The sequence below is a fragment of the Nerophis lumbriciformis genome, linkage group LG20, assembly GCF_033978685.3.
Source record: "Nerophis lumbriciformis linkage group LG20, RoL_Nlum_v2.1, whole genome shotgun sequence".
Lineage (NCBI taxonomy): Eukaryota > Metazoa > Chordata > Actinopteri > Syngnathiformes > Syngnathidae > Nerophis > Nerophis lumbriciformis.
In genome coordinates, this window is record NC_084567.2 from 17,912,501 (window position 1) to 17,939,978 (window position 27,478).

At 36.5% G+C, this 27,478-nt stretch overlaps 1 protein-coding gene across 4 annotated transcripts in view; it reads right to left on the reverse strand.

Moving 5' to 3' along the window:
* Positions 1-2,669: 2,669 nt before the first annotated feature.
* The window catches only part of trpm3 (transient receptor potential cation channel, subfamily M, member 3), a 542,866-nt gene continuing 518,057 nt past the window's right edge, over positions 2,670-27,478 (reverse strand). For 3 of the 4 annotated variants that reach the window (XM_061980556.1, XM_061980559.1, XM_061980557.1), the window contains 5 exons: positions 21,801-21,929; positions 14,735-14,882; positions 11,182-11,375; positions 8,416-8,548; positions 2,670-7,070 (listed from right to left, as the gene is read on the reverse strand). In XM_061980556.1, coding sequence (XP_061836540.1) covers positions 5,486-7,070; positions 8,416-8,548; positions 11,182-11,375; positions 14,735-14,882; positions 21,801-21,929 — 2,189 coding nt within the window. In that variant the 3' untranslated portion in view covers positions 2,670-5,485. The remainder of the gene's footprint in view (positions 7,071-8,415; positions 8,549-11,181; positions 11,376-14,734; positions 14,883-21,800; positions 21,930-27,478) is intronic. The other variant, XM_061980560.1, reaches the window with a different exon arrangement.

The window sequence follows — 27,478 nt, forward strand, 5'->3', positions numbered from 1 at the left end:
AATAGAAAGTACTTTGTATTTTAATAAATGTATTTGGTCTTTCCAAAAAATTTACATTTCATATAATTATTGTTGTTAAACATTTAAAAAAATAAAAATAAATAAATAATAAAACGGAAAATTTAAATAAAAACAATTAAGTACTTTATATTTTTTAATAAATGTATTCGGTCTTTTCAAAAATATACATTTATTCTAATAATTTTTTTAACACATTTTTCAAAATAAAAAAATAAAAAATAAGAAATGGAAAACTAAAATTAAAAATAGGAAGTACTATGTTTTTTAATAAATTTATTTGGTCTTTTCAAAAATATACATTTATTATAATTTTTTTTTTTTTTTTACACATTTTTCAAAAGAAAAAAATTAAAATAAAAAACTGAAAATTTAAATTAAAAAAAGAAAGTACTTTATGTTTTTTAATAAATGTATTTGGTCTTTTCAAAACATATACATTTATTATAAATATTTTTTTTACACATTTTTCAAAATGAAAAAATAAAAATGGAAAATTACAATTAAAAAAGAAAGTACTTTATATTTTTTAATAAATGTATTTGGTCTTTCCAAACAATACACATTTATTATAGTTATTTTTCTTACACATTTAAAAAGAAAAAGAAAAAAGGAAAGGAAAATTAAAGTTAAAAAAATAAGCACTTTATATTTTTAATAAATGTATTTCTTCTTTCCAAAAAACTACACACTTATTATAATTATTTTTGTCACACATTTTTCTAAATACATTTAAAAAAGAATAAAACAATGGAAAATTAAAAAAAAATATTTAAAAAAAAAATATTTTTTAATAAATGTATTTGGTCTTTCCAAAAAATATACGTTTATTATAATCATTTTTTTATAGATTAAAAAAATAAATAAAAAAATAAAAATTATATTTTCTTATGAATGTATTTGGTCTTTCCAAAAAAATATACACTTATTATAATTATTTGTGTTACACATTTTTCAAAATAAAAAAATAAAAATAATAACACAATGGGAAAAAAAGCTAAATAAATGACTTTATATATTTTAATAAATGTATTTGGTCTTTCCAAGAAATATACATTTATTATAATTATTTTTTTACACATTTCCCCACCCCCAAAATAATGAAAAAAATGAAAAAAAGTACTTTATATTTTTTAATGAATGCATTTGGTATTTCCAAACAATATACATGTATTATAATTATTTGTTTACACATTTTTCGAGAAAAAAATAAATAAATAAAAAATTGAAAATTTAAATAAAAAAAAGAATTTGGTATTTCCCAAAAATATACATTTATTATAATTATTTCTTTAACACGTTTTTCAAAACAAAAAAAAGAAACATTTAAATAAAAAAATTAAGTACTTTATATTTTTTTATGAATGTATTTGGTGTTTCTAAAAAAATAAATATGTGCATTTGTATTCAATATCTAACAATGTGACAAATATTGTATTATTATACATTACATTTGTATTATTAAAATAAATGATAAATGATAAACGGTTAAGTTTTATGTTTTCTAATAATGCAACAAATAACAGTAACATACATTACATAAAAAAAATAATTATCTCGTCGATTTATGATTTCAAAGAAAGTTTTTCATTAAAATGTACATTTTAAAAATGACAACTTGTACCGTTGATAATAAAAAACAACAACAAAAAAACGGGCTGCTCAGTCACCAGAATTTTACCGTTTAAAAATGTGGTAGCGTTTTTCCGTTTACAGTAATACACTGTGAAAACAACAACTATAGGTTTTTACAGTAAACAACTGTCGTCAGAATTTGACTGTAAAAAAACAGTGGTACCATTTTTCTGTATACAGTAATATACTGTAAAAAACAAACAAAAAAACACTGTAAATTCAACGATAAAATTCTGGCAACTGAGCTGCCAGCCTACAGATGTTTGTTTTCTGTAATTGTGTAATAATATCATGAGGCGAATCCTTATACATTAATATTTATATTCTATTCACTGTTGCAAGCTGCCATTACTGTGATGTGGCCCTCAGTAATAAACGAGTTTGACACCCTTGCGGTACAACTTTTTCACTTCCGATAAGATACGGATATTGGAGCCTTGAGTATTTGGTGTTAATACCATACGATATCAGCTTGTGCCTGTATTATTTTGTCATGTGGGGAATGAACAATATCAACTCAATTAAATTGAAGTGATAATTGTTTTTTGGCGAGTGCCCACAGTAATTAAGTTAAGCTCGTGATGCAGCAAGTTGATCGATGCGGACACGTTTTTTACTGGATACTTTCTAATACGCTTCTGCCTTGATACTTGTTGATATTGACAAATAGTCCAAATTGTTCCATAAGGACGTTTATGTCTGGATCACGGGTGTCCAAAGTGCAGCAGGGCGGCTGTTTGCGGCACAATCGTTAGCATTCTAAAGTTAGCATGCTTGCTTTTATGCTAATTTTGCAGGTATATGCCTCAGCTTCAAATATTTTGTTACTTGACGAATGATAACATTGGTATGCTTTTTTTTCTTCTTTTTTTTTATAGCTACTTTTAGTAGGCATACACCTCAGTCATATTTTAGTGCTTGATGGATGCTAACAATATTTTTTTCAGGTACACACCTTAAAGCAGTGGTCCCCAACCTTTTTGTTGCTGCGGACCGGTCAACCGGGGGGGGGGGGGGGGGGGGGGGGTTGGTATTTTATTTTATTTATTTATTTTTGGGTCATAAAGAAATACAATCATGTGTTCTTACGGACTGTATCCCTGCAGACTGTATTGAACTATATTGATATATAATGTAGGAACCATAAATATTAAAAAACAGAAAGAAACAACCCTTTTGTGTGAATGAGTGTGAATGAGTGTAAATGGGGGAGGGAGGTTTTTGGGTTAGTGCACTAATTGTAAGTGTATCTTGTGTTTTTTATGTTGATTTAATAAAAATAATAAAAATAAAAATAATTAAAAAAACATTTTTTTTAAATTTCTTGTGCGCCCCGGTACCAATCGATCCACGGACCGGTAACCGGCCGCAGCCCGGTGGTTGGGGACCACGGCCTTAAAGTAAAATATTTTGGGACTTGGCGCATGTTACAGTTAGCATTTTAGTATGCGCACATTAGCAGGCTGGATTTTTTTTTTTAGCTAATTTTACGCCTCAGCGTCAAATATTTTGTTACTTGACAATTGCTAACGTTAGTATGCTGTTTATTTTTTTTAAACATTTTTTTAGCAAATTTTGTATGCATACACCTTAATCCTATTTTGGTGCTTGATGCGTGCTAACCTTAGCAACAGGTACACACCTCAAAGTAATATATTTTGTTACAATTAACATTTCAGCATGCTGAAATTAGCATGCTCGATTATGTAGCTAGTTTAGAAGGTATACACCTCAGTGTCATATTTTTCGGTATTACACTAACGCTACCTGCAAACATTAAAAAGTACCACTGATAGTCACACACATACTAGGTGTGGTGAAATTAACCTCTGCATTTGACCCATACCCTTGCTCCACCCCATGCAAGGTGAGGGGAGCAGTGAGAAGCAGCGGTGGCCGCGCTCAGGAATCATTTTGGCGAATTAACCCCCAATTCCAACCCTTGATGCTGAGTGCCAATGCCACTGTTAGCACAGTACTGTTAGCATGCTAGCCCTTTTAATTCAGTTTGCTGCCATTTTTTGTTGGCCGACGTGCTAACTGTTAGCATTTCAATTCGGCTTTGGCTCTTCAGCGTTCACACAAAATTTCTACTGAAATTGCATTTCCGAGTTCTTTGAAAAAACATTTCTAGCTTGTGTGCTATTGTGTGCTCAGGTGCTGTGTAGCCGCTAGCCTCCAGTACATGTTTACCTTATATATTTACATTTCAAGCTTTCTAAACGGACTGCAGGACTGCTGGTATATTGGAAATTTTAGATGAAAGCTGATATCATTCGATACTTGTTTTTTGTTGTTGTTGCTGATATTGGATTTATATCAGATATCAATGCCGGATCAGGACACCCCCATCATTAAAATATAACAAGTCCCTGGACAGTTCTTCGTAGTGCACGGTGTATCAACTTCCTGCATCTGCATCTTTATCCTGATCCTCACCAGACTTTTAAGGGTTCTTTGATGAAAATTGCTTTTGTCTGAATAATTTGTATTGCTCCCGTTAAAATGGCGTGTGTGTGACCTCAGACTTTAGCGCAGTACCGACGGAGCCGTTTTATTTTGAAAGGCAGAACCGAGCGAGAAGCGGTACAGTCGTCCCTGGGACAGGGACGTTAAAATAATATCGAAGCGGGGGACATTTATCCGTGAGAATAAGGACAAGCTGCTGATGGTGTGTTTGACGGAGAAGCAGCTGGACGGAGCTACGGCAGAAGTCCACTCTGACATCCCTGGTTCAGACATTATTTTTGCTTTAAAATTCTTAATTTAGGCCACAAATACAAAGAATATGCTTCATATTCGTGCGAGGGACGACTGTAGTGGGAGTAATTTGACGGATGACAATTTGACCACAGATCCATAAAAGAAAGTGAAAGTAAAACCTGAATGTTAAGGAGCCAGAACAAGAAACAACAATTATTCTTTGGTGACTGAATACGTTTACGTTGTCTTCCACTTCCCAGCTTCAATGTCTGGTTTTTCCTCTCTTACCACGTGGCCATGTGACACACAGATTGCTGACTCGACACATTACGCGCCATAAAGTTGTCACCTTTTGACTGCAGAGCGCTTCAACCGGAGATTCGTAGATTCGTGTTGGACGACGGAACGGTTCACATAATTGCCTTGTTAAACGGATGCTGATCAGTGCCTACAGGGGATAACAGGGATGGACAGTTAGGGGGTTGCCATGCCAACTACATAGTGCATCGTGATTGGACAATAAAACAGCTACAGTAGGAAGAGGATCCATATGGCCCAATTGGTCACGGTTTACCTGACACATGAAACGTGACAATTTTTAAAAAAAAATTGAAAATGGTGTTTTCTGGCATATGCCATGTAGAGTGGCGCTTTTCCATCATTTTCAGCAGACTGCATTGCAAAGTCCCCTCATGCGAGATAAACCCAGGAACGAGGGCCGTATGAATCCCTCCCCTACTGTACGTCGCTCCGCTTCACATTGTTTTGCAGTCTACCGTTAAACGGACTTCCTGGTCTTTGTCTTACGTTCGTTTTCGTTCTTGCCCGGGCGAGACAAGGACACGTTTCAAGATGGAGGGTGGAAGACCTACAGCTCGAGCGCGGCTTCCATGGAAAGGGAGTGAAGGAGGTCCGTGAGAAGAAGGGATGGAATCGGAATCGAGATTCGTAGCTCTTTGTTTGGTTTTTGGTGTGCAGGAGGGAGTCGCTCACGAGCTCCAGCACCTGGTTCAGATTGAGATATAAGGGGCAGAGATCCCCCCAACCCCCCTTTCCCTTTGCGCTCCTCTTCTCTGGTTCTTGCAGCGTGTGTGTGTGTGTGTGTGTGTGTGTGTGTGTGTGTGTGTTGTCACGTGTAGTTTTGTCTATCAAAGCTGCGAAACGCCGACGGAGCCGCCAGCTTCCTCATGGAGAGGCTGTCAGTCTTGCCTGCGTCAGGTCGCGCCCCGGTTTTGCTCCGGAGGAAGGGGTTTCTGGTTCCCGCCAGACCCCGCCCACCAGGGCCAGGCCCCCTGTCTGCCCCCGGACCAGCCGGTCCCCTCTCCATCCTCTCACTCACCGACAGGCTCTTCCGGTGCGGAGGGGCCGGTGTGAGCGAAGGATGGGAGTCGTCCGAAGAGCAGCTGTTGGCCCGCTCCATCCTGGAGTAGGGGGAGCAGAGAGGGGCCCCGCCGAGGGTCCCCCGGCGAGGGGCGTCGGACTCCTCGAGGTCCTCCGGGTCGGACTCGGTGTGACTGAGCTCAGCCTCTCTCTCGGGGTGGGAGGAGATAATGTCCGAGGGCTTGTCGAAGGGGAAGGATGTGGACCCCCCGGGGGAGTGTGAGCGTTCTACGGGGGTGTACGGCGACGACACGCAGCGGATGTCGATGCAGTCGGTGATGCTGGTGTACTCCGCCGCCTTCACCTGGACGCCCGCCCCCAGTCCGCCGTAACAGCCTCTGGGCGTGAACACGAGGCTGTGCGACTTGACCAAAGGAGGCTCCTCCAGGAAAGATGTGCCCACCGCGGAGAGGAGGCGGCTGCTCTTGGAGCGCTCGAGCGGCCCGGCGGACGGCGGCGGCGACGGTTCCGTGTCCCAAGGGGCCAGGGCGGAGTCCGGCAGCAGGTGGGACGAGCACAGCGACAAATCCGCCGCCGCGCTGTCGTCAAACATGGCTCCGGCGGCGCCGCCCTCCGAGTGCCTGTCACCCAAACCGGCGGCGGCGCTGCTGAAGTCCCGGCCTCCCGGCAGCACCGTCTCCATGGCGTCGGAATGCAACGACGCCTCTCTTTGGAGCGGCGGGACCATGCGCAGAGGATCGAGAAAAACCTCCGCGGGCCCCACCTCTTCAGACGTGGACACGTAAATATCGATACACGACGACGGGCGGTGCTGCTGGGAGACGGACAACGTCGCCAGGGGGAGGGGCTTAGACTCTTTGGTGGCGGCTGCCGATGACACGGACTGTGAGCTGTTGGCTCGATGCAGACTGAGCGAGCGTTCTTTGAAGAAGCTATCGGCTCGTTCGGCACCACTGCAGCGTTCGCCTCCTCGGCCGCCTGCGCCGTAAAACGAATGACTCCTCCTCCGCGCCGCCATGCCGGTGGGGGAGGGCGGGGACATGGAGCCTTCGGCGGTGCCTTCAAGTGCCTCCTGCAAACGGTACGCGTTCCCCTCAGTGCTGTTGAAGCTGCTCTGCCGGAGGATGTAGGCGGCGTCCGCACAGTCCCCTTGGCGGAGGATGTACGCCGAGTCCGTGCAGTCGGACGACGTGCGGGATCGGACTTTGTTGACTTCCCCGCGCTCGACGCCCGTCACGCGCTCCAAGGCCACGGCGATTCGTCCGATCAGCTCCTCCATTTGCGCCAGGCGGATGTCGACCGTCTGCAGCGAGGCCTTCATGAAGTGTTCTCTTTCGTTGACCTCCTCAAGACGCATGGCCATGTTCTCCACCCTGACAGAGACAGACGTTTTTAACGGGACCTCGAAATCCCTCAAACTGATGTGTTCTGTTCTCCTGTTTCCATACCAGTGCTGCACAGTGGAACTTCCATTTACGAACCCTTCAGTGTACACACTTTTCGGTTTACGGGCCGATGTACGAACTTTGTCTTGGTGTATGAACTATTGTGTGCTTCGCAGAGTAGCCATTTTGTGCCCGGAAGCACATTCAGTAGGCTAATATAGCCAATATAGACACTTTCATCATGTGTTGCCTTCATTATATTACATATTATCGTATTTTTTGGACTATAAGTCGCAGTGTTTTTCATAGTTTGGCCGGGGGTGCGACTTATACTCAGGAGCGACTTATGTGTGAAATTATTAACACATTACCGTAAAATATCAAATAATATTATTTAGCTCATTCGCGTAAGAGACTAAACGTATAAGATTTCATGGGATTTAGCAATTAGGAGTGACAGATTGTTTGGTAAACGTATAGCATGTTCTATATGTTATAGTTATTTGAATGACTCTTACCATAATATGTTACGTTAACATACCAGGCATGTTCTCAGTTGGTTATTTATGCCTCATTTAACGTACACTTATTCAGCCTGTTGTTCACTATTCTTTATTTATGTCTATTCTTGGTGTTGGGTTTTATCAAATAAATTTCCCCAAAAGATGCGACTTATACTCCAGTGCGACTTATATATGTTTTTTCCCTTCTTTATTATGCATTTTCGGCCGGTGCGACTTATACTCTGGAGCGACTTATACTCCGAAAAATACGGTAAGCATTATTTTTTTGCGGTTCCAGGCAGATTTTTTTTTTTTGTATTTTATGTCCAATATGACTCTTCCAACATTTTGGGTTGCCGACCCCTGACTTCGGGTCTACCATACTACTGTATTTTATTATTGGTCACTATGGTGGTACTTGGTGTTTTCTGAGGTGGTACTTGGTGGACAAAGTTTGAACCACCGCTTTAAGTAGATCAGGACCAAAGTGTACGCACTTGTACTAAAACATGGACTTTTGTTGAAGCTGCAATACATTATTTAAGTTTTCCGTTGTTCCTTTCGGAGAAATTTGCTACAATATATGAACTTTTCTATTGACGAACCGTGGTCAAGAATCAATGAAGGCTGTAAATCGAGATTCCACTGTTTTTTTTCAGCGCAATACCATTGTAACCTCACAATAAATCAACAGTTAATGAATTCAAAATTCAAAATTCTCAAAACAATCACCTCATTGATTACATTCTGGGTCACTGGGTCACTCCTGCATCAGGGACACTACATAAAATGATCGGAGTGTTTAGTGTTTGCCACCCCAGTGGACTGACCTTTCAGAAGTCACTCGGATCCTCTCGTCGTTAGAAGAGTGGAATCGGTCATCTTTCTCCCGGAAATACTCCTCGATGCACTGCTCCTCAAAGTCGTGGACTTTCTTCAGCTCGTCCTCCGTGATGAAAAGCTCTGCATGTGACAACGGTGGAGGGTTGCAGTGAGTCGATTGTTTGATACCAGGATTTCGCTGGCTTTTTTGTGATTGTCGAGGCCGGAAATGTTTGAATTCGCACCAGCTTTGCCCAAAAGAATTGCAATGTTTTGAGGCCAGTTTTTTCAATGACATTGAATCATGTCGAGAGTTTATCAATTTGCTATCAATGATTTAAGTGTACTTTAAAAAGCATAGGATTGCAAAACAGCAATACTATTACACTGAACAGACCTAAAAATAGACACTAAATGGTAGTAAAAACACATACTTCAAGCTCATCGTCAAATATACTGTATATAGTGTTTTGTTTTTAACTAATGATAGTAACAATTATATTTATGGAAATAGTAGAGAGTGTATGGCAGTGCAGTATATATATATATATATATATACACATATGTGTATATATATATATATATGTATTTATATATATATATATATATATATATATATATATATATATATATATATATATGTATATATGTATATATATATATATATATATATATATATATATATATGTATATGTATATATATATATATATATATATATATATATATATGTATAAGTATATATATATATATATATATATATATTTATATATATATATATATATATATGTATATATATATATATATATATATATATATATATATATATATATATATATATATATATATACAAAACCCAAAACTAGTGAAGTTGGCACCTTGTGTAAATGGTAAATAAAAACAGAATACAATGATTTGCAAATCCTTTTCAACCTATATTCAATTGAATGGATTGCAAAAACCTATTTGGAACATCCCACAGGTGAACAGGCTAATTGGGAACAGGTGGGTGCCATGATTGGGTATAAAAGCAGCTTCCATGAAATGCTCAGTCATTCACAAACAAGGATGGGGCGAGGGTCACCACTTTGTCAACAAATTTCGTGAGCAAATTGTCGAACAGTTTAAGAACAACATTTCTCAATGAGCTATTGCAAGGAATTTAGGGATTTCACCATCTACAGTCCGTAATATCATCAAAAGGTTGAGAGAATATGGAGAAATTACTGCACGTAAGCGGCAAGGCGGAAAACCAACATTGAATGCCCGTGACCTTCCGACATCAGTGTGTAAAGGATATCACCACATGGGCTCAGGAACACTTCAGAAAACCACTGTCAGTAACTACAGTTTGTCACTACATCTGTAAGTGCAAGTTCAAACTCGACTATGCAAAGCCAAAGCCATTTATCAACAACACCCAGAAACACCGCCGGCTTTGCTGGGCCCGAGCTCATCTAAGATGGACTGATACAAAGTGTATAAGTGTTCTGTGGTCTGACGAGTCCACATTTCAAATTGTTTTTGGAAACTGTGGAAGTCGTGTCCTCCGGACCAAAGAGGAAAAAAAACATCCGGACTGTTATAGGCGCAAAATTCAAAAGCCAGCATCTGTGATGGTATGGGTGTGTATTAGTGCCCAAGGCATGGGTAACTTACACATATGTGAAGGCACCATTAATGCTGAAAGGTAAGTTAAGTTAAAGTTAAACATATTTTGCCATCCAAGCAACGTTATCATGGACGCCCCTGCTTATTTCAGCCAGACAATGCCAAGCCACATTCTGCACGTGTTACAACAGCGTGGCTTCAGAGTAAAAGAGTACGGGTACTAGACTGGCCTGCCTGTAGTCCAGACCTGTCTCCTATTGAAAATGTGTGGCGCATTATGAAGCCTAAAATACCACAACGGAGACCCCGGACTGTTGAACAACTTAAGCTGCACATCAAGCAAGAATGGGAAATTGGTCTCCTCAGTTCCCACACGTTTACTGAGTGTTGTTAAAAGGAAAGGTCATTTAACACAGTGGTAAACATGCCCCTGTGACAACTTTTTTGCAATGTGTTGCTCCATTAAATTAGGAGTTAATGATTATTTGAAAAAAAAAGAAAAAAAATGTTTTCAGTTCAAACATTAAATATCTTGTCTTTGCAGTCTATTCAATTGAATATAGGTTGAAAAGGATTTGCAAATCATTGTATTCTGTTTTCATTTACCATTTACACAACGTGCCAACTTCACTGGTTTTGGGTTTTGTATATATATATATATATACATACAGTATATATACATATATAGTGACTTGGCATGCAGTCGGCTTTCAGCCCCCGGCCAAATTTGTTTAGCCTAATGCAGCCCCCAGGTCAAAAAGTTGGACATATTAATATTGAAATACATGTAAACTAGGAAGTCATGGCGTCAATGTGTTGCTAAATGTTTAGATACTACATTACCCAGAAAGCTTAATGCTGTAGACAGAAACCGGAAGTATAGGTGCGAGCTACACAGTAGGACGACACTTGTGCCATTTACCGGTAAGCAATAAAGAGTTTTGATTAGACAGTTAACATGTGCGTTTAAGCGTTGCTTAGCGACAAATTCGATAGGTGAAAATTACGCTGATTGGTCAAAAAGCGCATGGAAGTTGCGAGGCCGCACAAAATTCCCAAGGAATGGTTGAAATTGCCAGAATTGGCGCCAGCGTGACATCGTGAAATCTCCGAGGCACTAAATAGTGGAGACGATGTGGCCTTCAACTTTTTGCCAAACACTCACTGAGTCCATAGTCCCTCTCGTCGTCGTCGTGCTTGCGCCAGCGACAACACAAGTGCTTGAGAACCATGGTGATGTGACTGAAGATGATGAGCGGTGGGGGAAGGACCGGGCGCTCGTGGAAGGTCATGATGAGCTGGTAACGCTGGAACTTCCAAACCTGGTTGGAGATGGACTTCACCTCGAAGAAGGTGTTGCTGTGAGGGCACACAGTCACAGCATGAAGGATGACGTCACACATTGTTTACTCCACAGCAGGGATGGGTACTGTTCACATTTGAACCCGTACGGTGGGAATGGGAATCGATACCGGTACTCAACGGTACCAGTTTTTGGTATGTTTGTGCGTTAATAAATATTGTTGTTTTAATTATTTTTTTAAATGAGCTGAATATGATAACTGTGCTGTCCAGTACATGTGCATCTTATTTGCAATGCAGTTACACTTCCTGTATAGGCTATCTATGGTATGTTGTCTAACTTGGAAGTAGCTTTACCCTACAAAGTGTTTATACTGTAAGTAGTGTACTTATTACACACCGGCTGTTTAAAGTAGAACTGCACTTTTTTTTTTGGAATTCTGCCTCTCATTCAGAATCATTATGAGAGACATGACGGATGTTATTTTTTTAAAGCATTCAAAATATTAAATACATGTGAATAAAAGTCCGCTTACAATGGAGCCTATGGAAGCCGCTCTATTCTGCCTATAAAGCCCTACAAATCCTTCAAACACCTCCATTAAGGTTGTATATATATGATGGAAGTATATATGTAATGTAGGAACATTTATAATAACATAAAAAATGTACGTATTTTTATAATTTTAAGCATACGCATTAACTTCAAAAACGCATCACAACGTTCGCTTTTTGATTCAACATCACTGATTATTACTCACTGCAGACTTCAACATGAGTAATTCAGGTTAATGACCTTTAATTATGCATTGCATGCATGCGCAGCAATTGCTTATTATTATATGACCCAATGCAAACAACCTTTCCTAGTCATAGTGCAAAAAAATAAAAAATGAAATAAAAAATAAAATAAAAAATCCAACCTACACAAAATGTCAACAGACATGGTCACACATAACACAACCTGCTCATAAATGTCCATGCACCATAAAACTAAATCAATATTACACCCGTTTAAATCCATTTCAAAACATGATTCAAAAAAGGCTTAAAACTCTCCCCACTTATCCATATTTGGCGCATTTAACCTGATTTCTGATTGATTACAAAATGGTTACTTTCACATACTCTTAATATCTTAATATTAATTATTAATTATATATCTATTTTCTCAGCTGCCCGAAAGGGACAAGCGGTAAAAAATTGATGGATGGATGGATATCCATTTAATCAATATAACATGTACACATATACGTATAAGCTATAAATATATATATATATATATATATATATATATATATATATATATATATATATATATAGTTACTTTACATGCACTTTACACATTTTTTTAGCCCAAAAAGGCCCGCAAGTCAAAAAGTTTGGACACCCCTGGTATAAAAGATAACACATCTTTGAAGTTGTCACACTAACCTTACTGTTTGTTATTATGATTTGTATTATTTGTATTATTATTATTAAAGTGTGCACAATTGACGGTTTGGACACTGTCTCGTTTAAATACAGCAACCAGTGTTATAAATCTAGAAGATACATACTTTATATCTCACAAAGTGTGTGTTAGCTTGAAAAATGATAAAAAAACCGCTCTTTTGGATTGTCAAGTTGTGCAATTAACTGAACAGTGTGCCGAGGACATCGATTATAGTGCACTGTACAAGTGTCTTGCTTCTTAAATTGGCGGACAAGCTCGCCCATGGTGTACAACAAAAGTAGTGGTAAAGTAAGCTGTCTTGCTCTATCGTCTTTAATAGTAACAGTAATTCATTACAGTATGTGTAAATTCCGAATATTAGCTTCGACCGACCGACTGTTGCTTAAATGTCTTGTCGTCTACCACGGCAAAGGTGAAATGCGTCCATATGTTTTCTCTTCTCTTTCTTCCCGGTGTAGAAGACGTGTTGTATTGATGTGTGTAACGATACAATCTTGTTTTCTCAGGGAAAAATCAAAACACCGTGCCTCAAAAAGACAGGAGATCTGATTTAAGCTCCGCCCATCTCCCACCTGTGACTGTGATTGGACGGATTCCTAACTTGTCCCACCGGCCTAAAGATTTAATTAAATATGATTAGATTTAGCCTCTGCCAACATTTTTGTCTCCGTTTTATTCGTCGACTAAATCGTCAGTTAATTTCGCCATCAATATAGTCAATGCGCATTTGTTTTGATTCGTTATCGTCCTATTTTAGTCAGGGGAAAATAGGCGGTTGACGACAACTAGGGTGGACATTTTAGTCCACAAAATGAACACGGTGTGGGACAGTCTTGTAAGGCAGTCGCACTGGGTTTGATCCCTGGTCGGAGTTGCATGAGAAAGGTTTGCAAATGTGTGTTTTTATTGTAAGAGTTTTTGTTTTGCATTTTTAAAACATGTCTTTAGCATGAATTTGCTTTAGTACTAAACATGCATCAAATTGAATTCAAGTTTGCTATGGGCATCTACATCCACAATAAGATTTGCCTGAGTGGCTGGACAGGACATGTTAAAAAAAAATAAAAAAATAAAAATTAAATTATATATATATATATATATATATATATATATATATATATATATATATATATATATATATATATATATATATATATGTACATCCATACATATATATATAAATATACACATATATATACATTTATACATACACATATACACACATATATAAATCTATACATATATATATATACATACATATATATACCCACATATACATATACACATATATATACACATATACATACAAACACACATATACATATACACACATATATATATACAAACACACACACATATATATATATATATATATATATATATATATATATATATATATATATATATATATATATATATAGTCGATGTTTCTGTGGCTTATCCGTTATACAGTGCTCAATATCGGGGTAGAGCGGAATATACGTTAGGTCAGGAAAAAACACAAAGAACTGTTTCGCAGGTTTAGTGTCTGTGGCTGTTACATATTACACTTCAATAAAATCCCCTGACGAGCAGGGAAACCTGTGAAACAGGCTTGTAGGGATGAAATAGCCTCTGTGTTTTACATATTACACTTCAATAAAATCCCCTGACGAGCAGGGAAACCTGTGAAACAGGCTTGTAGGGATGAAATAGCCTCTGTGTTTTTTCCTGACCTAACGTATATACACATATACATACATACATGTATATGTACACACACATACTGTATATATATATATGAATAATAATCAAGTTTGCTTAAAAAAGTATAAAAATAGTTTCACATAAAATGGCCATTTTTCTATGGGGGGGCTTAAAAAAAAATGCTGCTTCGGGCCCCAATTTAGCTAGGTGCGGCCCTGGTTGCACGCATGTCACAGATGTAAAGCGAGGGTGTACAAGAAGAGGGTTTTCGTACTTGAACACAGCAATGAGTAGGTTGACAAGCAGGATGTTGGCCACCAGCAGGTAACACGCCATGATGGCGGGGACAATCCAGGCGCCCGTCTTGCACGGAGGCAAAGCCACCACCCCGTCCTCGGTGGTGATGTTCTGTCCGCAGGGCGCTGCACGGTGCCACCAAAACAACACAGCAGTGCAGAGAGTTAGTCGGCAGTGAGCCCAATATGACATCAGTACATCAAGCACACATTGGAAGGGACACTAAACGTAAACAATGACAATGCAGGCATCCAGGCACTAAAAAAGTGACAAAAGCAAGGAGAGAAAATGCACAACTCAGGGGTGTCCAAAGTGCGGCCCGGGGCAGCTTATTTTTTTAACTCCCCATGGCACATTCCAAAAATAATATAATAAAACAAAAAGAAACACAAAAAGTGGAATATAAGAGCAAATAGGTGAAATGTGACAAGAAAAAGGTACATTGTTGACTCGAATAACACAAGGCTGCCATGCAGGCTGTTTTTGTCTTTAAAACTGTCATTGCTCCAAAAATAACAATACATCAAAATCAATGTTGTTAGGAATTATTGACCTATTCAAGGCTCCAATTACTGAACATCAATATTCCACTTTTAAATATTTTGGGGGGGAAATATTTTTTTGTGTGTTTTATTAAAAAACTGAGGTTTTTGACATAAAAGTTGTTAAACAAATTAAAAAAAAAAACGTTAAACGAAATTATAAAAACATTTCATCAACGGATAGATCTGAAGTAGATCTAGGGATTTTTACGAGTGGGGCCCTTTTGGATCCCTGATAATTTTAGTGGGATTTTGGGGGGGAAAAAACACAACTGTCATTGCTCAAGAATTAATAATAACTTAAAATCAATATTGTTATGAATTGTTGACCTATTTAAGGCTCCAATTACTTCACATCATATTCTACTTTTTTGGGGGGGAAAACAATTTGTATTATTTTGTGTGTTTGCTGTATAAAAACAAAAAGGTTTTTGACAAAAAAGGCATTACAATTAAAAAAATAAAATAAAATAAAATAAATATATATATATATATATATATATATATATATATATATATATATATATATATATATATATATATATATATATATATATATATATATAAAAACATATAATTGAAGGATAAATCTGAGGTTGATCTAGAGTGGGACCCATTTGGATCTCCAATAATTTTAGTGGGATCTTTTTTTAAACTGTCATTGCTAAAAAAGTAAAAATATGTAAAATGTAAATAAAATAAAAACTATACAAATATATAATCGACGAATGGATTGGAAGTTGATCTAGAGATGTAAGCGTTGATATTAAAACATTTTTTTTTTTTAATACTTTCATTAGTGGGACCTTTTTGGATCCCCAATAATTTTAGTGGGATTTTAAAAAAAATTTTATAACGGTCATTGCTCAAAAATTAATAACGACTTAAAACCAATATTGTTATGAATTATTTACCTTTTTAAGGCTCCAATTACTTCACATCAATATTCTACTTTCAAAATTTTGGGGGGGGGAAATAATTTGCATATTTTGTGTGTTTGCCATAGAAAAAAACAAAGGTTTTTAACAAAAAAGGGCATTAAACTAAATAATTTTAAATTTAATTTAAAAAAAAAATTAAAACATATAATCGACGGATAGATCTGAGGTTGATCTAGATTTTAAGCGTTGATAGTAGGAAAAAATAAAATAAAAGATTGAACACTTTTATGAGTGGCTCCGATTTGGATCCCCAATCATTTTTGGGGGCTTTTTCTTTTAAAAAAGGCATTGCTCCAAAAATAACAATAATTTGTAATCAATGTTGTAATGAATTATTGACCTATTTAAGGTTCCAATTACTTCACATCAATGTTCTACTTTCAAATATTTTTTGGGGAAAATAATTTGCATATTTTGTGTGTTCACCATAGAAAAAACAAAGGTTTTTGACAAAAAAGGGCATTAAAAAAATATATAAAATTAAATTATAAAAACACATAATCAACGGATGGATCTGAGTTTGATCTAGAGATTTAAGCGTTAAAAGTAGGAAAACATTTTTATTTTTAACACTTTTATGAGTGGGACCCATTTGGATCCCCAATAATTTTAGTGGGCTTATAAATAAATAATAAATAAATTATAATCAATGTTGTTTGAATTATTGACCTAGTTAAAGTTCCAATTACTTCGCATCAGTGTTCTACTTTCAAATATTTTTTTGGGGAAAAAATTGCATATTTATTGTGTTTGCCATATAAAAACAAAGTTTTTTTTGACGAAAAGGGCATTAAAGAAATAAATAAAATAAAATAAATTATAAAAACATTTAATCAACGGATGGAGCAGAAGTTGATCAAGTGGTTTAAGCTTTGAAAGTAAAAAAAATAAAAAGTACCGTATGATTTTTTTGTAAAACTGTCATTGCTCAACAAATAATAATGAATTCAATGCTGTTATGAATTATTGACCTATTTAAGGCTCCAAGCACTTCACATCAAATATTCCACTTTGAAATATTTTGTGGGGTAAATATTGCACATTTTGTGTTTTTGCTGTTAAAAAAGAGTTTTGAAAAAAGGGTATTAATCATTAAAACAATTTGAAGTTGATCTAGAGATTAAAGCCTTGAATTAAAAAAAAAAAAAAAAAAAAAAAAAAAGATTTATTTAACAACATTTTTGGACTGAGACCCTTCCGGATGCCTCGGACCAAACTTGAGGGGAGCCCTAAAGATAAGATTAAAAAAAAAATTGAAATTAAAAAAAAAAACATCAAAATGGCCACCGCTTGTTTTCATTTTTCAGTGTGCAGCCCTCAGTGGAAAAAATTTGGACACCCCTGACATAACTGATATATATTGCAAACAAACAAGCAGCATATATTGTATGCTTCTCGATGGGACGAGGGAACAAAGAAAAACAATCACGTATCAACATGGTGATCCAATATATTTAAACATATTCCCAATGTTTGAAATATATCTGGGCTATAGCGTGGCCATAGCATCACTCAATGGCTGCTTCCGAATGTATTTAAGATACATTTGATGTTTTTTCCATCTGTGATGGTTCAGTTGCTGTTGATTGTCAGCCGTTTGTTTGCCTTCTCCGATTCGTACTCAATTCATGCCCGCCATATTGTTCAATTGATCACACATTGCAGCCCAAAGACAGAGAACTGAAGTAATTTTCTCCTTTTCAAATTTTGGTTTGGGTCCAAAATGAAAAAAATAAAAAAAAAGGTTGCATTCGAGAACTCTGACAACTGAACCACGTGAAAAAAACAAACTGCAGATGAGGACAGGCGGCGGATCATGATGCATTTCAATGCTGATTCTTAAGGCCGACTTATGCTGTATATGCTGGGTCAGCAAAAAAAAAAAAAGGGAGATGTGTTGACATGGCAACGGCCCGCTTTCAGTAAAAGTCTTAAAGGGAAACTGCACTTTTTTTTTTATGTTGCCTATCATTCACAATCATTATGTGAGACAAGAACACATGTTTTTACATTTTTTATGCATTCTAAGTCGTAAAATATGGCAAGTACGAGGTGGCTAACAGTCCAGCTAATTGCAGTACTCTCTTCCGCTCATAAAACCCTCTGAAAAACATCCAAAATGCGCCAACAATACATGTCATGACCTGAATATTAACCAAGTGTTAGCCGAGGAACTACTTTTAGCATCGCCTTGATCACAGAGAGCTAGCTTATGCTGCTGTATTGACATATGGAGCTGCTACATCGCCTCAGAGTTGGTGAAAGTTAATTCTCAAGTATAAATCACGCCTTTCACCGAGATAGTAGATTGCTGTGGACATAAGCCGAGAAATTGGTCAACTTTGACATCCAACTTATAACCGGTGATGGCGAGAAAAACAAGACGCTCGTTTTGCGGCAACTTTTTTAAAACTCAGAGTGCATTATGACTCATTCTTTAAGATATGAACATCCCAGTGAGAGCAGACATTGTGCAGTAAGTGATTACTTAATCATGTCCGTAGTTTGTATTTCTTGTTTAGCACTTAGCAATAATGCTACATGGTGCTTAGTGTTCCACGGAAGCTGGATCTGTTTAGTACGCACCTTCTAAAACTTGCAGCTCATCTGTACTTATATTCAGGCTGAAAAATATGTTTCTAGATTGTAATTTGTCCTAAAATAGTCTTTGTTGTTTCTCATGAAGTCTGCCATAAGAGTAGTGTTGTTGTTGACGGAAAAAGCAAACCTTGTGGTGCCACAAAGTACAAAAATATTACATGTTATTATGGATGTGACGGTTACTACATTAAATATATATTTACAGTGTGTATATTAAACATTTTTTACTGCGCTTTAAAGGCGGATTATAGCGAATTCCATTACTTTCATTCAGTGGTGGGCCAGCAAGGCCTTCTCTCATGATCATAATTAAAGATTAAAGAAGTAATTTTTTATTTACTTTCCCTAAATTTCTAAAAGTATCATATTCTCTTCATGTCATATTATGCTCCTTCCAATGCTGATGATTTTATGTTAGAGTTTGTATCCAATCAGAATTCAGTTAGCTTATGTTGCCATGCTGTACCAAATCTGCCCATGGCCTTCAGAATCAACAAGTCAGGCGTCTTTGCACTGTAAGTTGACGGACACATACAGTTGATAGACAATTCAATAGCCAATCAGATCACAAGTTGTTGTCAGTAAGGCCTTCTAGCTGGCTTTATGCTGTGATTGGATACTTACTTGGGAGTCCAAGGTGAGTATCCAATCACAAGTTGCGAAAACAGGAAGTGGCACCAGAGCCATAGAAAGCCACAGAAAACTCACCGCTACAATAACCACAAAGATAAAGTGTTTGTCTTACACCTAGTAATCCGCTGTGGACTGACGAAGCCAAGCAATGCAGGTTTAGCGAGCGGTGCGCGCTCTCGCGAAGGAAATCCATTTTTGGCAGGCAACCCCACTGGCGGGGAAATTCTTCGCCCGCCACTTTTAACACTAATCAAGCGACTACGACGGTACCACTGGCTTATACGGCTTCAAATATTTTATTTCTTTACTTTTTCATGTTTCATTTGTTTTATAAAATTCTTCAAATTTTGACAGTACCACGTAAGATATGTTTTAATTGCTGATGCGGGTTTATTGAATGTTAAATGTGCCGAAAATATAGACCCTTTTGTACACTGTTGAGGGGCTTCAATAACAGTAGCATAGGCGCCAATCTACATTTCTGCCAGTGGGTGCTCGGGGTGTGTGTATTAGTGTTGTCCCGATACCAATATTTTGGTACTGGTACCAAAAGTATTTCGGTACTTTTCTAAATAAAGGGCACCACAAAAAATGTAGTTATTGGCTTTATTTTAACCAAAAAATCTTATGGTACATTAAACATATGTTTCTTATTGCAATTTTGTCCTTAAATAAAATAGTGAACATACAAGACAACTTGTCTTTTATTAGTAAGTAAACAAACAGAGGCTCCTAATTTAGCTGCTGACATATGCAGTAACATATTGTGTCATTTATCATTCTATTATTTTGTCAACATTATTAAGGACAAGTGGTAGAAAATGAATTATTAATCTACTTATTCATTTACTGTTAATATCTGCTTACTTTCTCTTTTAACATGTTCTATCTACACTTCTGTTAAAATGTAATAATCACTTATTCTTCTGTTGTTTGATACTTTACATTAGTTTTGGATGATACCACAAATTTGGGTATCAATCCGATACCAAGTAGTTACAGGATCATACACTGGTCATATTCAAAGTCCTCATGTGTCCAGGGACATATTTCTTGAGTTTATAAACATAATATAAATTAGAAAATAACAAAAGAAGATTTTGTGATGTTAAAAAAATATCAATGTAATCATAGTAGTATCGACTAGATACGCTATTGTACGTGGTATCATTACAGTGGATGTTAGGTGTAGATCCACCAATGGCGTTTGTTTATATTGTAGCGTCCCGGAAGAGTTGGTGCTGCAGGGAATTCTGGGAATTTCTTCTGTAGTGTTTATGTTGCGTTGCGGTGCAAATATTCTTCCAAAATGTGTTTGTCGTTGTTTAGTGTGGTTTCACTATATGGCACATCTTTATGACAGTGTTGGCATTGTTCATACTGCCACCCTTAGTGTGACATGTATGGCTGTTGAGTAAGTATGACCTTCATTCACCTGTGTGCAGTGTGTTCAAAGTCAAACTGATTGTGTAAGTAGTTCATTATCGGGCACAATGAAATTTTGGTTAGGCTTTGTTAATTATAGACTATATGAATTGTGACTTTTATACTATGCAAAACGGATCAAACTCGCCACTAAATTAACAACAAGATTGATTATTCAAAAATTATTTTAAAGATTAGAAGTTGCCATCAATCCCACCATGGGTGCTTAGGCCATGACGCAACCACGGGGTCGGCGCCTACGCCCAATAGTGTGCAAGTGTGTTTCTGTATATTATCTCCAGCCGTGTCCATGTGGTAATATAAATTACGGTATTTTGAGAGGTTAAGTCGGACTAAGTAGGACATCACTAAAGGCCTTGGTGAGAAACGCATGGCCCGCCACTGCTTTCATTGTTAGCTGACTTTTGCTAACATTTATTTTCGATTTAGAATGCATAAAAAAAAACGTGTGTCCTTGTCTCACATAAAGATTGTGAATGATAGACAAAATTCCCCCCCAAAAAGTGCAGCCCCACTTTAAAGCGAGGCTTCAAAATGGTGGCAATAGACACGAAGAGACTATCACAAGTTGCAGCTTTGATAGTTCCCCGTGATGTGGAAACGAAACACAGCCGTGACGCTTTGTTTTGAAAAGCGTTACGCCGCCACGACCACTTTGCGGACAAGAGGCGGCCTTTGGGCCAGGCTACAGGCAAGGGTCCCGTGCACATTTACGCGGCGGCTGCGCCAAGAAACCAAGCAAAGCGCAGCCCGGAGCATGCACACTTGACTCTAGTGGCCTCTAGTGGAGCAAGTGGGCATGGCACGGCGGTCAAGTGAGGATGGTGAAGCAGGGATGCGTGGTCATTAGAGGTGACACGTCCATATCAAGTGGATTTACTGGGATTCTGACTGCACTGGCCACTGTGGGATGGACAGTTACTACGCCAGGTTCCGTACGTTCGCAAGTAATTTTCGGCCAGCCAGATTTTCTCATTCAGCCTTTGCTGTAACTTCCTAATACGCATATCTGAAACACAGAATGAAAACATTATTTCAGATCTCTTCTCTTTGGGCCCCTCTTCCCGTGTAAATGACAACCACACACATATAGCACACAAACATTTGATAACACCTTTTTTTTTTACCCCGAACTAAAACTGACATGAAAGACTTGACAAAAATAAATAAATAAATGCACAAAAAACATCAAGCGACTCAATTCACAAAATCGTATTTTTAGCATCTTTGTAGCAATACGCCAACATTGACTTTACTATTATTTTATTGTGATATTCAGCAGCGGTTGTCTAACTTTTTTCCACCAAGTACCACCTCAGAAAAAACCTGGCTCTCCCAGAACCACCATAATGACCAACATTAAAATACAGTAGCGTAGTAGGCCTAAGTATTCGTTAAAAACGAGGCAGAGGATTTATTTCACAAGTATATTTAACATTACACACAGTTTGAACGGTAACACTGTGTTTGAAGGTTTGACTAGAAGAGGCAATTCCTGAAGGAATTGCGTGTGAATGTTCCAATGCTGAAATTTAACTGAAATCCTAGAATAGTTGAAATAGCTGCTTGACTTATGAAGTTATCTATCAAATTGTACACTGTAAAAATGACCATAAATGTTACGGTAAAATCTACAGTAGTTTTTACAGCAGTAAAACTCTACCACTGTTTTTTAAATGGTATAATTCTGTTGACTGAGCTGCCAGTTTGTTTGTTTCAACAGTAAAATGTACGGTTGTTTTTACAGTGTTTTACTGTGAAAAGAAAAACGGTACGACTTATTTTTTTTAACGATAAAAATCTGGAAGTTCGGTTGCCAGAATTAAAAAAAAATAATGTTACTGTTTACGTTTACAGTAATATGTTGTAAAAACCTCCGTAGATTTTACAGTGTAGAATTCTGTTGGTTTAACTGCCAGTGTTTTCCGTTAAAAAAAGAAAGTGGTACAAATTTTCCATTTACATTAAAATATTGTAAAACAAAAAAACACTGTATTTTACTGTAAAATTCGGGTGATTGAGTTGCCAGTTTTTTTTTTACTATAAAATCTATCATTTTATTTTACAGTGTACATAAAAAACAATAACAGTAGGAAGAGGATTCATATGGCCCATTTGTCACTGTCTACCTGACACATGAAACGTGACAACTTGGGGGTGCACTATCCACTTGAGCCGTCAGATGGCAGTAAAGTGTAAAATATCTTAAAATGTGTTTTGTGGGAATTCCAACTACGACTACAGCGTCAGTTGCTATGCAGAGTGGCGCTTTCTATTATTTTCAGCAGACTGCATTGCATAATGATTACCCAACCCCACTATTCCTCTCACACAATATCACCCCTCCCAAAAAAAATAAAAAATGGTACCACGTTTTTTTTCGGTAAACAACTACAAAAAACAAGCGCTCAGTTGCCAGAATATAGAAACAAAAACACAGTGGTACTGTTTTTCCATTTACAGTAATATGTTGTAAAAACCACCGTACATTTTACAGTACAATTCTGGTGGCTTAACTGACATATTTTCCCGTTAAAAAACAGTGGTATAATGGTTTTATTTACCCTAATATATTGTAAAAAAACAACAAAAAAAAACACAACACAATTTTACAGTAAAATTCTGCACTGTACCTTACTGCAAAATCTACCGTTTTTTTTGTTTACAGTGTACTTAAAAATATTAACAGTAAGAAAATAATTCATATGGTCCCCATTTGTCACGGTTTACCTGACACAAGAAATGTGACAACTTGGGGGTGCACTATCCACTTTAGCAGCCAGATGGCAGTAATGTTAAATATATATCTTAAAATGTGTGGCAATTCCAACTATGACCACAGCGTCAGTTGGCTATAGAGTGGCGCTTTCAGTCATTTTCAGCAGACTGCATTGCATAATCTTTCTCTCACACAAGATCTCAAAAAAAAGGTATCACATTTTTACAGTAAAAAACTGGAAGCTCAGTTGCTAGAATAAAAACAAACAAACAGTGGTAGTGTTGTTTCATGTACAGTAATATGTTGTAAAAACAAGAGTACATTTTACAGTAAAATTCTGGTGGCTTAATTGTCATTATTTTTCCCATTTAAAAAACAGTGGTACATTTTTTTTTAAATCTTTTAATAAATTATTTTTAAAAAACATTGTATTTTACAGCAAAATTCTGGTGGCTAAACTGCCATTTTTTCCATTTAAAAACAGTGGTCAATTAAAAAAAAAAATCTTTTAATAAATACATTTAAAAAAAAACACTGTATGTTACAGTAACATTTGGATGACTAAATTGCCAGTTTTTCCACTGTAAAATATACTGGTTGTTTTTACAGTGTATGTAAGAAAATACTAAGAGAAGAGGATTTATGTGGCCCCATTTGTCACGGTTTACCTATTATGTACACCACTGGTATAAATAATTACCTATTATTTACAAAACTGGTAGAAATAATGACCTATTATCTAACCCACTGGTAGGAATAATTACCTATTATTTACACCACTGGTAGAAATAATTACCTATTATTTACACCACTGGTATGAATTATTACCTATTATTTACACCACTGGTAGAAATAATTACCTATTATTTACACCACTGTTAGGAATAATTACCTATTATTTACACCACTGGTATAAATAATTACCTATTATTTACACCACTGATATGAATAATGACCTATTATTTACACCACTGGTATAAATAATTAGCCATTATTTACACCACTGGTATGAACAATGACCTATTATTTACACCACAGGTAGAAATAATTACCTATTATTTACACCACTGATATGAATAATGACCTATTATTTACACCACTGGTATCAATAATTAGCCATTATTTACACCACTGGTATAAATAATTACCTATTATTTACACCACTGGTATGAATAATGACCTATTATTTACACCACTGGTAGAAATAATTACCTATTATTTACACCACTGGTAGAAATAATCACTTATTATCTATACCACTGGTAGAATTAATTACCTATTATTTAACTCACTTGTAAAAATAATTACCTATTATTTATACCACTGGTAGAATTAATTACCTATTATTTAACCCACTTGTAGAAATAATTACCTATTATTTACACCACTGGTATAAATAATTACCTATTATTTACACCACTGGTATAAATAATTATCTATTATTTACACCATTGGTATGAATAATTACCTATTATTTACACCACTGGTATGAATAATTACCTATTGTTTACACCACTGGTATAAATAATTACCTAATATTTACACCACTGGTATGAATAATTACCTAATATTTACACCACTGGTAGAAATAATTACCTATTATTTACACCACTGGTAGAAATAATTACCTATTATTTACACCACTGGTATAAATAAACACTTATTATTTATACCACTGGTAGAATTAATTACCTATTATTTAACCCACTTGTAGAAATAATTACCTATTATTTATACCACTGGTAGAATTAATTACCTATTATTTAACCCACTGGTATAAATAATTACCTATTATTTACACCACTGGTATAATAAATGATAAATAAATGGGTTGTACTTGTATAGCGCTTTTCTACCTTCAAGGTACTCAAAGCGCTTTGACACTACTTCCACATTTACCCATTCACACACACATTCACACACTGATGGAGGGAGCTGCCATGCAAGGCGCTAACCAGCACCCATCAGGAGCAAGGGTGAAGTGTCTTGCTCAGGACACAACGGACATGACGAGGTTGGTACTAGGTGGGGATTGAACCAGGGACCCTCGGGTCGCGCACGGCCATTCTTCCACTGCGCCACGCCGTCCCCTATAATAATTACCTATTATTTACACCACTGGTATGAATAATTACCTATTATTTACACCACTGGTATAAATAATTACCTAATATTTACACCACTGGTATGAATAATTACCTAATATTTACACCACTGGTAGAAATAATTACCTATTATTTAAACCACTGGTAGAAATAATTACCTATTATTTACACCACTGGTATGAATAATGACCTATTATTTACACCACTGATATAAATAACTACCTATTATTTACACCACTGGTAGAAAAAAGTACCTATTATTTAACCCAATGGTTGAAATAATTACCTATTATTTACACCACTGGTAAAAATAATAAGTTTTGAGCATTATATCGATAAACTGCTGCTTAATTTTTAATGTTGTTTTGTAATTTGCATGCATTGAATGTTGGAGATTTTATAAATTGTGGGCTTCTTTTCACACCACTTTAAGACTTATACTTTCCATGATATGTATTTTTTAAAGCAACAGTTGTATGGTCTCCTTTTGAACAGTGGGCGATTGTGAGATGTGTTGTGCGGTTTTGTATGTGACTATTGTGGTACCTCCACTTAAGAGTGTTTTGACATAAGAGCTGTCTCTCGGCTAATTGTTATGCTTGAAGTTGCACGAAACATTTAAGTTTCAAACATGACAGAGGGTATCACTGCTAGCCTGCACAATACTGAATCAGAATTAGTCGATAACACTAGCCAAGAATATTAAAATAATATCCAAAAGGTGGACATTGATCCATGAAAATATGGAGAAGATGCTGATTTGATCAAAATCCACTCTCCAAGGGAAACGCTGTACATTATTATTACGTTGCTTCAAAAAACTACTGCAATTGTTCGCACTACATTCTTTACAATATTTGTACTCTAAAAGTTTGTTTTGTCTTTATAAAAGGCATGTTACATGTTCAAACTGTGCTTAAAAAAAAAAATGTATTACATTAATTTAAAATGCCGTAAATTCCGGACGATTAGCCGCTACATTTTTCCTACTCTTTGAAGCCTGTCGTTTACGAGTTGGAGCAGCTAATTTATGGATTTTTCTTTGCTGAGGCTCTAATAAAAATAATTTAAAAAAACAACAACAAAAAAACCAAGCAAAAACACAGAGAGGGTGTTTTATTGTTTGTGTTATGGCACCATCTTTTGGACGAATTAGCTCACTGCATTTGCTGCAGTGTCCTTCCATTTAGCCATGGTGTTATTTTTTTGCCATTCAGTCTTCTAGCCGTAGCGTTTCTACTCATATGGATTCTTATTTCATCACTCCGAGCAACGTTTGTAAGTTTTACAATATAACTAAAACGATTTTTACTTACTAAACCGTCCCATATGTGATGTCTGTAGGAGTGTTTTCATGCATATTTGTACGTCCTACCGTAATGTAATGAAGTTAGCGCCGTTAGCTCATAAGCTAATATGTTCACAAGTGTCTGTGTTAGTATTATTAACTTACGATGACATTCTTTTTTCTTTTTTTTTTGTTTCAGTTTCACAAATTCCTCAGTCAGTTCATTATTGAGTCTGTTTAACTCAGGGGTCCCCAAACTATGACCCGCCAGCGCCCAAAATCCGGCCCTCGGGAAGTCCCAAGTTTAAAAAAATACTAATTTTTAATTATTATTTTTTTATCTCTCCATTCTAATCCATTTTCTACCGCTTGTTACTCTCTGTGTCTCCTAGCCACACAGGCAAATCATATTGTCTACAAATGCCTTTTCCCATCGATAACGTGAC